General features: G+C 34.1%; 1 protein-coding gene and 1 long non-coding RNA gene across 2 annotated transcripts in view; both read right to left on the bottom strand.

Annotated features, from left to right (window-relative positions):
• Nucleotides 1-877: 877 nt before the first annotated feature.
• Nucleotides 878-11,216, bottom strand: part of LOC109083325 (NLR family CARD domain-containing protein 3-like) — a gene marked incomplete at its 5' end in the record, with an annotated part of 77,519 nt that continues 67,180 nt past the window's right edge. Inside the window, 1 exon segment of the mRNA XM_042755223.1 lies at nt 878-1,175. Coding sequence (XP_042611157.1) covers nt 1,174-1,175 — 2 coding nt within the window.
• The window catches only part of LOC122144366, a 12,762-nt gene continuing 12,745 nt past the window's right edge, over nt 11,200-11,216 (bottom strand). Inside the window, exon 3 of the long non-coding RNA XR_006159678.1 lies at nt 11,200-11,216. This exon is cut by the window's right edge and continues 6 nt beyond it. This is a non-coding gene — a long non-coding RNA (uncharacterized LOC122144366).

The raw sequence follows: 11,216 nt of genomic DNA, 5'->3' as shown, positions 1-11,216 counted from the left end.
GAACTCTTTCCAGCAGTGACTGTATGATTTTGAGATCCATCTTTTCACACTGAGGACAACTGAGAGACTCAAACACAACTATTACAGAAGGTTCAAACATTCACTGATGCTCCTGAAGGAAACACAATGCATTAAGAGACGGGGCGTGTGAAAATTTTTAACAGGATGAAGATGTCCAAATTTTTCTTTGTTGAAGTATCTTTTTTTTTTTTTTTTTCATTTATCACTTCCCTTCGGAAGCAGCAGTAGATACTTGCATGTTTCCTGACACACATATTAAAGTACAATTTACGTTGATCTTCAAATTCAAAAAGTTTTCACTGGCTCCAACCCTGATCAAACACAACTGAACCAACAAAATCCAGTTCCTACTAAACTGTCACTAGCAATAATTTTGATCAAACAATTAAATGTCTGTTTGCAGTTTTGTCCCAACCCAAACTGATTAATCAGTCACCTCTAATATTCATTTCTTTTGAAACAGAAATCCATAAATATATCCAAGCTATTTCATCCTCAAAGAACACCAAAGCTCTTCAGATGATAAACCTGTGCCAGCGTTTTCATTTATTTTGGTGAATTTTTTGGGTGAAGTCTATATTCTGTATTTCTTTTCTAATTTATATTGTGCTTTGATTCTCATTTTATTTGAATAGGTACTTTTACATTTGTTATGTATTTATATGTTTTCATTAAATAAATAAAAAAAAAACATTACTACATTGTTTAGTAAATGTGTGACGATCTCTGTTTTATGTGAGGTTTTCCTCCTTAGTGATTGTTCTCTGGTAGTTTCTTTGAGGAAACCTGTTGTTGACTTCCTTTTGGGTTTTAAAAGAAGCGAGATGAAGGACCACGAGAGAGAGAGAGAGAGAGAGAGAGCTGAATTTGTTTAGTTTCCTTGAAGCTTGTTTCTTCTGTACATCAACACTGCTACACACATAACACTTTCATGGATTCATTTAACTTTACATCACTGATTCCTGACTCTTACATTATGTGTTTTTCTTTTTTTTTTTATAGTTTGATTCTGTTAATATTTTTTTTATTCTACATCTTTCTTTCTTGTGTCTTCAGTCTCTGTTGATTGTGTGACTGTGACGTCTCTGTAGCGGCTCTTATTCACCATCAGCTGATCCTGAGGAAACTGAACTGACGTCTAAACACTGAGAGTCCTACAATAAAGAATATATTCATAGATCAATCACATCACAGAATTAAATGACAGTTTAATATACAGAGACTCCAGCTCAGAAACACACAGTATACTCATATTACAGTCAGAGATATGAATCAGAGTATGTGAGCGGAGCGAGGAGTGGAGCGGTGTGATTTTGACTGGAGCGAGGAGCGGATCTTTTAAAAGTCGGAGCAGTCGCTTTCTCAATAATGCACTCAAACAAATGTAATCTTACGGTGTTACTTCATCTGTATCTGATTTTGAATGAGCAGAAATCTGTAGAAGAAATGCATCGATCCGCAGGTGAAATAACTGGAGAAAACGTTTCATCACAAACTAAATTTGCACTGCAAAAAGCTTTTAATGCTGACATATGTTATTTGTCATGTGGTAAGAAAAAAAGTTTGCACACTAGTGTTTCCAATAAACCACTTTGAAACTCTCCTTGTGGTTTTTTATTTTATTTTTTTTAATATAAGTTATGAACAGAAGTTGAACTGTGGAATTTCAAACATAGTGAAATACTTTAGACACGGAGTGAAGGCGGAGCGGTGTTTCTGATATCAGTGAGCGCGGAGTGGGAGCGGAGCGGAGTGATAATTAAATGCTCGGAGCGCGGAGAAATTGTTGACGCTCCCACTCCGCTCACATACTCTGATCTGATGAACAAACTGATCATAGATAAAAAACAGTGAATGATCAACAACTCTCTCTTTATCATTTACACACAGAGACACTGGAAGAGATGAAAATATTAATATATTCATAGATCATCACAGAATTAAACAGTTTAAAGTACAGAAACTAAAGTGGAGCTGAATTATTATCTTATATTCTCCAAATATGTCTGTTACTAAACTTTGGCCATTTTAAAATATTTAAATAATAATATACTCACAGTAGTATAATGTCTCCAGTTTATAACATGGATCATCTTTCAGATCAGAGAGTAACTTCACTCCCGAGTCTCTTAGTTTATTCCCAGACAGTCTCAGTTCTCTCAGGTGTGAGGGGTTTTGATCTCAGAGCTGAAGTCAGAGCAGCACAACCTTCAACTGTGACATCACACTTCATCAACCTGTAGAGAACAATGACACAGTGTTAACTGTAGTTGAAGTGTGTGTAGTTTGTTATTGACTCTGGTCTCAGAGCAGGAGAAGAGATATAATGACAAGCATTGCCACAAACTGCTGCTGATAGAATGAGATTTTCTGCATGTTGATGCTCAATGCTGCTGTTTGAAACTGTCATGTGCTTCAGGACTGAACAGACACACAGAGCTGAATGTGAGATATTGTTTCATAGTGATATAAGGACAGATCTGTCTGGAGACAACAGTCACTTGATCCTCTAATTACGACTTACGGTTTTCCTAAAAATGATTAAAAAATCATCAAAATCCCACAGACTTACATTGACGAAATGTTCAGATGAGCCAAGACTATTCAAACTCTGTCAAAATTCAAATGTAAACAAACTGAAGGCCTTTAGACTCCATTTAGCTGCCATTCTATGAACTATTTCTAGACCATTCAAACTCATTTAACCTTCCATTCTGTCTAATATTTCTAATCTATCAATCATCTATATGGGGCAGTCGTGGTCTAATGGTTAGAGAGTCTGATTGTAACCCACAGGCAGGGATGTACTGGTCATCAGGAGTAAAGAGATAAACAACACAAAGTGTCTTGATCCATTCAGATGTGACACAGAATTGTGTTCTACAGTCGTGTGATATGAGAACATTAAAGCTTCTGTAGTGATGCTGGCTGAAAACAGACACGACAATCTAAACTTCATGACGAGGTAAACTGGAAAATGTCAAAACATAGACTTGTAAAATCATCACCATAGGTAACTTAACTTGCATTTATTAACACTGTACAATAGAGATGTATTTATTATAAATGTTACTGTTATTAGCTACTTAAATATTAAATATTACCAGTAAAAAAGTTCTTAAAGGATAGTTCACCCAAAAAAAATGAAAATGGTCATTTTCTCAACATCGTGTCATTTCAAACCTGTATGAATTTCTTTCTTCTGTGGAACATAAAAGAAGATCATTTCAGAAATTCAAGAAATGTTTGTCCATACAGAAATCAAGGGTAACCAAAATGGTTTGGTCACGTTCTACAAAATATCTGTTGTGTTCTACAGAAGAAAAACGAAGTCACACAGGTCTGGAATGACATGAGGGAGAGTGATGCAAAATTTAATCCAATTCAGACGGCACAGGTGTAATAATATGTAAATTTATTAAAAAGAATATAGAGAACAGAAACCACAAATCATAACTTGGAAATAAAGTTCTGAATAATAATAACAACCTTCAAATATAGAAAATGTAAATCCAATGTTAGTACATTTTTAATAACAATCCATTTATGATGGATTGAACCCAACCAGTATTAATCAAAACATTAATAAAATTGTAAGTAAAACATAAACAATTATTCTGTTCGAATCAAAAGTACCAAAATATTAGTATTAAAATATTAAAATATCAAAGTATCTGAATTTCAAGGTATCTGAATTTGAATAAAAACCTGTAAGAGTTCTAAGTCTGAGTCTAAGAGTTGTCGAGTGAAGCCAAAGAAGAGGAAGTGAGCTGAAAAGATAGAGAGACCAGAGTCTCAGAAAGTCAAACCCCTATTCTATTTTGCAGAGTCTATCTTATATACTGTTGTTCTAGACATAAGTCGTCATCTGGCTATCACTAACAACACCTGACCTTTAAAAAATAGTCTAGTCAATGTCTCGATTTTGGACTTCTTCCTCTTTTAGATTCAAAGTATCATACTAATAATTCTCAGAAATATTGATACAAAAGAACAATACGTGCAGTTCAACTTCATATGCAAAACAGACTAAGCTGACTACGCAGTTAGAAATACTGTGAAATTACATATGAAATATACCATGAAATGAAACTTATCGTTATGAATATATAAAAATGAAACCTGTTAATATATATATATATATATATATATGAGACAGATCCTTACCATGAAATATTAATTTTTAACTTTTGAAATGAAACTTATCGTTATGAATAAAACACATTTTGAGTACGTGACTTCTCAGAATCTCTCAACAACTCTTGGGTTTAATTTAAATACGTGGACTTCTTCTCAGAATCTCTATTTCAGCAGCCGATTTAAAAAAAAAAAAAAAAAAACTAAGGAAATGATGACAGAATTTATTATCAATAGATTTCCTGCATTCTAGCTCAAAATCAATGCTTTACTGTCAAGTGCATTTCTATGTGACACACATGCATTATTTAAGTTTGTTGCATTTGTCATGAATTCAGCAATATCTATTATTATTTAATCCAATTAAAGGCGATGTCACCAAGCAAAACATTCATGAGGGAACTCGTGGGTCAGATGGGCTGGATTTGTCCAGGGCCGAATTTTAACCCCAGTCCAGCCCTGACCACAGGTCACAGGTTTGAGTCTCGGTACTGACAGAGATTGTCATGTCCTTTCCCATCCTCTTCTTTTCTATCTATCTATCTATCTATCAATATATAATTTAATATAAAAATCTTAAATACAACAAACATTAGACTAAAAGATATAATAACTAAACACATTACCTCAACACAACACCTACAATCCACAAGAGAGATGATCTTACCACAGTTCCTCCAGTTTACAGCGATGATCCTTCAGTACAGCACAGAGACGCTTCACTCCTGAGTCTCCTAGTTTATTCCCAGACAGACTCAGTTCTCTCAGGTGTGAGGGGTTTGATCTCAGAGCTGAAGCCAGAGCAGAACAACCTTCATCTGTGACGCCACAATATATCAACCTGTAGAGAACAATGACACACTCTTCACTCTCTCAGATCAGATCAGTTTAGCTGTGAATACATTAGTAAAGAGAAAGAACAAATCAATGTGTGATGAATCATTGGACTGAGATTTAAAATGTCACAGAACAAAAACATGATCATAAATCATTTAAAGCCTCATTCAAAAAGAAAATTATTTTATTTTATTTTATTTTTTAACCCAGTCATTTCAAAATAACACATTTCAGAGCTGTAACAACAATACCGTGATACCGTGATATTTTTGCTTAAGGTTATCATACCGTCTAAATCTCATACAGACCCATGCCTAGATGCCAGTGTTTCCTGTCATAGCTGTGAAGAGATTTGATTTTAAAAAACAGTATCATAGCTATCAAACTATTTTCTTATGATTTTAAACCTGTATTTAACCAGAATGATCAGAATTTAAACCAGAACCAGATTGATCTCAAAGTAAAAAAGGTGCTAAAGTCTGATTTTGTGGTGGCTGTGGTTTAAAATTAAATGATTATAATCTTAATTTAAGTGATGAAGGCTTTTGAAGGTCTGCCAATAATCAGTGTTGAGTTCTACTGTAAGCTTAACCCTTAGCACTGTCTAACAGTAACATCACTGAAAATATTCTGCAAGTCAATGGAGAAAAGTGTCAAAGATTCATGTGTTCACTTGCCCTTTCCACTCACTTATGTATATAGTTATTTTCACTTTATGCTGTTGGATTTATAATTAGACATTAGAAAATCACTATTATGACATTTTAAAAAATACTGTTTGTCAAAGTTCAGCACTGTTTTGTATTGAAGTATGAAGAGTTTAATTTTCTGCAAAATGTGAGTTGAGCTGTCCTCATTTTAATGCATTAACTGTCTATAACAGTAATGTCAAAGCGTGAGTGATTTATGGAGCTACTTACTTGATCATATTTTTGAGCTCATTTAAAATTCTGAACAACAAAAAAAAACCTTCTTGTTTTATCTTTTGATTATTTATAAACTTTTATTAAAGAAATGTGTCAAATGTCACTCATCATGCTAAACGTAAGAGACCTTGAGCAGATCTGATAAGACCAAATTAATGAATGATTACTAATAAATAATAATGATGATGATGATGATGATAAAAAAAAGAAATGAATGTGTTATTTTCTTTTCTTTAAGTAGGCTAAGTGTGCATTAAACGATTCAAATGTAATCAGAATTAAAAGTTAAATCTGTCACTGCAGCTTTTTGAAGTGCAAATTTTCATCAGTTATTTTATCGGTTATTAAATCAGATACAGAGAAGCACGGTAAAATTAAATTTATTTGAATGCATTTGTGAGAGTGTGATTACGAGTAAATTAGTTCTGTCTGTCTGTGCAGCGTCTCTCTACTAATAGTGGAGCTGTGGATTTTGATAACTTCAAAACACAAAGACATTTCACTGTAACTTTTCTGTCTCTAAGCATTTTTATCAAATCACAGGACAGTGCTGACAATATTGTTTGTTTGTGTGTATGTGATCCGTTATGTGTCTGTACGTGTGTGTGTCTGTTATGTGTCTGTACGTGTGTGTGTGTGTGTGTGTGTGTGTGTGTGTGTGAGTGAGTGATGCGTTATGTGTCTGTACGTGTGTGTCCAGTACAATCCTTGTGTGTCTGTATGTGTGTGTGTGTGTGTGTGTGTGTGTGTGTGTGTGTGTGTGTGTGTGTGTGTGTGTGTGTGTGTGTGTGTGTGTGTGTGTGTGTGTGCAGTACAATCCTTGTAGGCAGAACTAGTTTAGAACGGCTATAGTTACAGCATTAATTGTGCTAGTGATTGAGCGGTAATGGAGCACTCTGAGAGCGAGCGAAAAAACAGAATTCTCAGACTTTCAGAAAATCCCTGCTTCAGTCAAAATCACGCTGTTTTGCTCTCAATGCACTTCGATCCCATACGCTGCTTTGGGTGGAAAAGCTCAAACAGAATCCATTTAAAGGTGTTGCTAATGCAGAAACAGCTTTAACATGAACACAGAAGTCCACACATGAACAAGAAACAAAGACACACAATGTATTACACTCCGTATCTCACTACGTAGACTAACCGTAGTGTCCACCCCATACTAAGCAGTATTAAGGCCAATTTATACTTCTGCGTCGAGTGTACGCCGTAGTGTACGTCGTAGACTACGCACGTAGGCGACGACGTCGTGAGCATTTTATACTTCTGCGTATGTATGTTTTGCTCTGCAGTTACACCGCCGAAAACGCTAGTTGACGCGAGCGGGTTCCACTGTGTTTACAGTCCACGAATTCGCTGCTGTCTTGCAGTCTTTGTAATCTCCCGAAGAGGAGTCATACAGATGGCTGTATTTCCTCACTTCTTCAAATTAATCGCTCGGTCACTTGGTCCATTTCCATGTTGGCTCTTCACTGAATTTCGGAATTTAAAATTCCAGAGTGCAGAAGATCATTCCGGAAATGCGTAGGAGGTAATGTGATACTACCAAGCCGACCAATCACAGATCTTGCAGTCTGCGTCGTCGCGACGCGTAGTTACATTTTTGAGGAGGTGCGCGTCAGGGTACGGCGAAGGGTACGAAGTATGGTACACGTCAATGCGTATGCTACGCCGTAGGCCCAATCCCAATTCTATTTTATACCCCTTCCCCTAGCCCTCATTCACAAACAATGGTCTAATGTTTACATTTTGTCTGATTTAACATCTGTGTCTGAAACTGCTCCCTATCCACTATATAGTGCACTATATCGAGTGTCAGCCATTTTGTAGTGCTGTACGAATTCTGAGTGAACTACTTCATTCCCTATTTCGTTCACTACTTTTTACCCACAATTCATTCTGATTTCGAGATTCAACCAATGTACACTCGCTGAAGCACTATTTCCCACAATCCAGTGCGGCGTAGCGTTGAGCTGGAAGAGAGAGCGGGAGCGAGCGAGTTTGAAGGAGAGATGCTGTTTACATCTTTATTATTTCTGCTTTAATGTTTATTTCATACATTATTTATATTAAAATATATTTTTGTAGGCAATAACTCAGTTTAATATTTTACTAATTTACTGAGGTGGCATCGCTGTTAACTTACAAAAATGATGATAATTTGGTGGATAATTTTAAATGTTTGTTAATCACAGTAGGTAGTGTATTCATTCTGATTATTATTAACGGTCGTCTGAGGACGCTCTACGATCATCTTATCTGAGCTCAAAACACTGATCAGGAGAGTTTCAGGATACTAAAAATAATACATACATAAAATTATGAACATGTTAATGTGTGTTTATTTTTGTTCTCAATATTTTAATAGTATGATTATGAACATAAAAACATTACAAAACAAATTAATAATATACCATCAATGAAAGCACAAAGCTGACGCGGAGGTATGTATAATTACAATAAAGTAATTTTGAGTGTTATTGCTGTTAATATTATTTACATGTAATATAAAAGTACATGGTGACGAAGATGTTTTATCAACAGCTTTAAGTCTCACGCGCAGTGTATACGTCACCGTCCGAATCACTTCACAAATATTTTACAGTGTGTCATATATAATCTTACCCCAGTTTCTCCAGTTTACCAGTGAGGATCCTCCAGTCCAGCACAGAGACGCTTCACTCCTGAATCTCCTAGAGAGAATAATGACACACTCTTCACTCTCTCAGATCAGAGGTTTGATCTCAGAGCTGAAGCCAAAGCAGCACAACCCTTATCTGTGAGACCACAATCAACCAACCTGCAGAGAATAATGACACACTCACCACCCCATAACATAATAGTTTAGGAACTGTGAATCCATTAGTAAAGAGAAAGTACAAATCAATGTGTGATAAATCATTGGACTGAGATTTAAAATGTCAAAGAACAAAAACATGATCATAAATCATTTAAAGCCTTATTCAAAAAGAAAATAAAAATTCTTCATTACCATTACACTGTCAGGATTTTTAACCAAATACAGGCATGTGATCAGCTAGAGACAAAAAAAGAAAAAAAATCTGACCACACCCACAAGCCACGCCCCCAGCACTCATTATTAAAAACATATATTTTAGCATCTTATATTGTAAAAATACACACTGTCATGTAAAAAATAAAAAGCAGCATTTAATAATCATGACAACAAAATAAAAATATATTAAAGTACTATAATATATTATAGTGTAGTATATAGAATTATTGTTATTATTATTATTAAAGTACCTGCCAAAAGTTTGGAAACATTCAAATTATTAATGATTTTGAAATAACTATCTTCTGCTCATCAAGGCTGAATTTATTTGATCAACATAAAGTAAAAAAAAAAAAAAAAAAAAAAAGAAAGAAAGAAATATTGTGAAATATCATTACAAATACCAATAAACTTTTCAATTTTAATATAAAATGTAATGTTATTCCTGTGATGCAAAGCAGAATTTTCTTCATCATTATTCCAGTTTTCAGTGTCACATGATCTTTTAGAAATCATTACAATTTATTTGACTCAAGAAACATTTATTACATTTATTAAATAAATTTACATTTATTAAAAAGAATATAAAGAACAGAAACCACAAATCATAACTTGGAAATAAAACTCTTGGTAATAATAACAACCTTCAAATATAGAAAATTCAAATCAAATGTTAGTACATTTTTAATAACAATCCATTTATGATGGATTGAACCCATCTAGTATTAATCAAAACATTGATAAAATTGTAATCAAAACATAAACAATTATTCTGTTTGAATCAAAAGTATCAAAGTATCTGAATTTGAATAAAAAACTAAAAAAATAAAAATAAAAGTCAAAAGGCCCACTCACACCAAGAACGATAACTATAAAAATAACTATAAAGATAACGATTCTTAGCTAAGAGTATCTTCTGTTTATTCTAAGTCTTTGAAGCCAAGGAAGAGGAAAAAAAATCGTTTTGAAAGTGTGAGAGCTCTGCTGAAAATCTTTTATCGACAGAGAGACCAGAGAGAGTCTGAGAAAGTCAATAGTCCTGTTATGCAGAGTGCACAAGCTCCTCCTATATACTATTATTCCAGACAGAAATCGCCATCTTCAACATAGAAGGACTATAATTAACAATACATCATGACCTTTAAAAATAGTCTAGTTAGTGTCTCGATTTTGGACCTCTTCCTCTTTTTAGGTCTAAAATATCTTACTAAATGTTAGTTCTTAGAAATATTGGCACAAAAGAACAACACGTGCAGTTTAACTCATTATGCAAAACAGACTCAGCTGACTACGCAGTTAGAAATACTCTGAAATTACATGAGATATACCACAAAGTTTACCAAAAGACATCTTGAATATATAAATGAATTTTATGATTATATATGAGACATATCATTCCCATGGAATATTTTTTTAAAACATTAAAATGAAACTTATCATTATGAATAAAACACATTTTGAATACGTGGCTTCTGAATAAGATACATTTTAAAACGTGGATTTCTCAGAATCTCCACACACCAGCTGCTTCATATTATTTATTATTTGTTAATGTTAGTGAATGTTTCAGGATTTTTTTAATAAATATAAAGATTAATCAACAGTATTTATTTGCATTTATCAAATATATTAATTAAACTGGTTAATGCATTTATTAAATAGAAATCATTTTAAGTGTCTTCACTCACTTTTTGTCACTTTCATGAATGATGAATACCACAAAAATATTAGGCAGCACTATTTCAAAAAATAATAAAAACCATAAATATATCCAAAAACAAAAAAACATTAGGCAGCACTGTTTTAAACATTGATAATAATCAGAAATGTTTCTTGAGCAGAAAATCAGAATGATTTCTGAAGGATTATGTGACACTGACACTTCTTTGTAAACAACAACAGATTTATAAACGTTTCTAATGACGAATGTTGTGTTCCCAAATACAAATTAAAGCGTCTCAAACCAAGCACAGCACTAACAGTGAATCAAAACTAAAAACAGTACTGTAACAGCAGACATGTAGCCAGGGACGGACTGGGAGTGAAAAACAGCCCTGGATTTCCTCCCAAATAGGTCCACCAAAAAACTACAAACAGCCGCTAAAAAGACATCGCAGGTTGTATACGGCAGTTTCAGTTTCTTATAAGCAAAGAAAGATTGCATTAATGCCCCCTTTTGTCGGCTGTCAGCGTCACTTTATCTGACACATTTTCTTTGATGATGAATCAGCAGCCGACGGCCGTTGGATGGACTTCTCCAGAACCTCCAGATGGCCAGT

The sequence above is a fragment of the Cyprinus carpio genome, unplaced genomic scaffold, assembly GCF_018340385.1.
Source record: "Cyprinus carpio isolate SPL01 unplaced genomic scaffold, ASM1834038v1 S000006655, whole genome shotgun sequence".
NCBI lineage: Eukaryota > Metazoa > Chordata > Actinopteri > Cypriniformes > Cyprinidae > Cyprinus > Cyprinus carpio.
The sequence above is the reverse complement of the archived record's forward strand: the minus strand, read 5'-3'. Positions and strand labels throughout refer to the sequence as shown.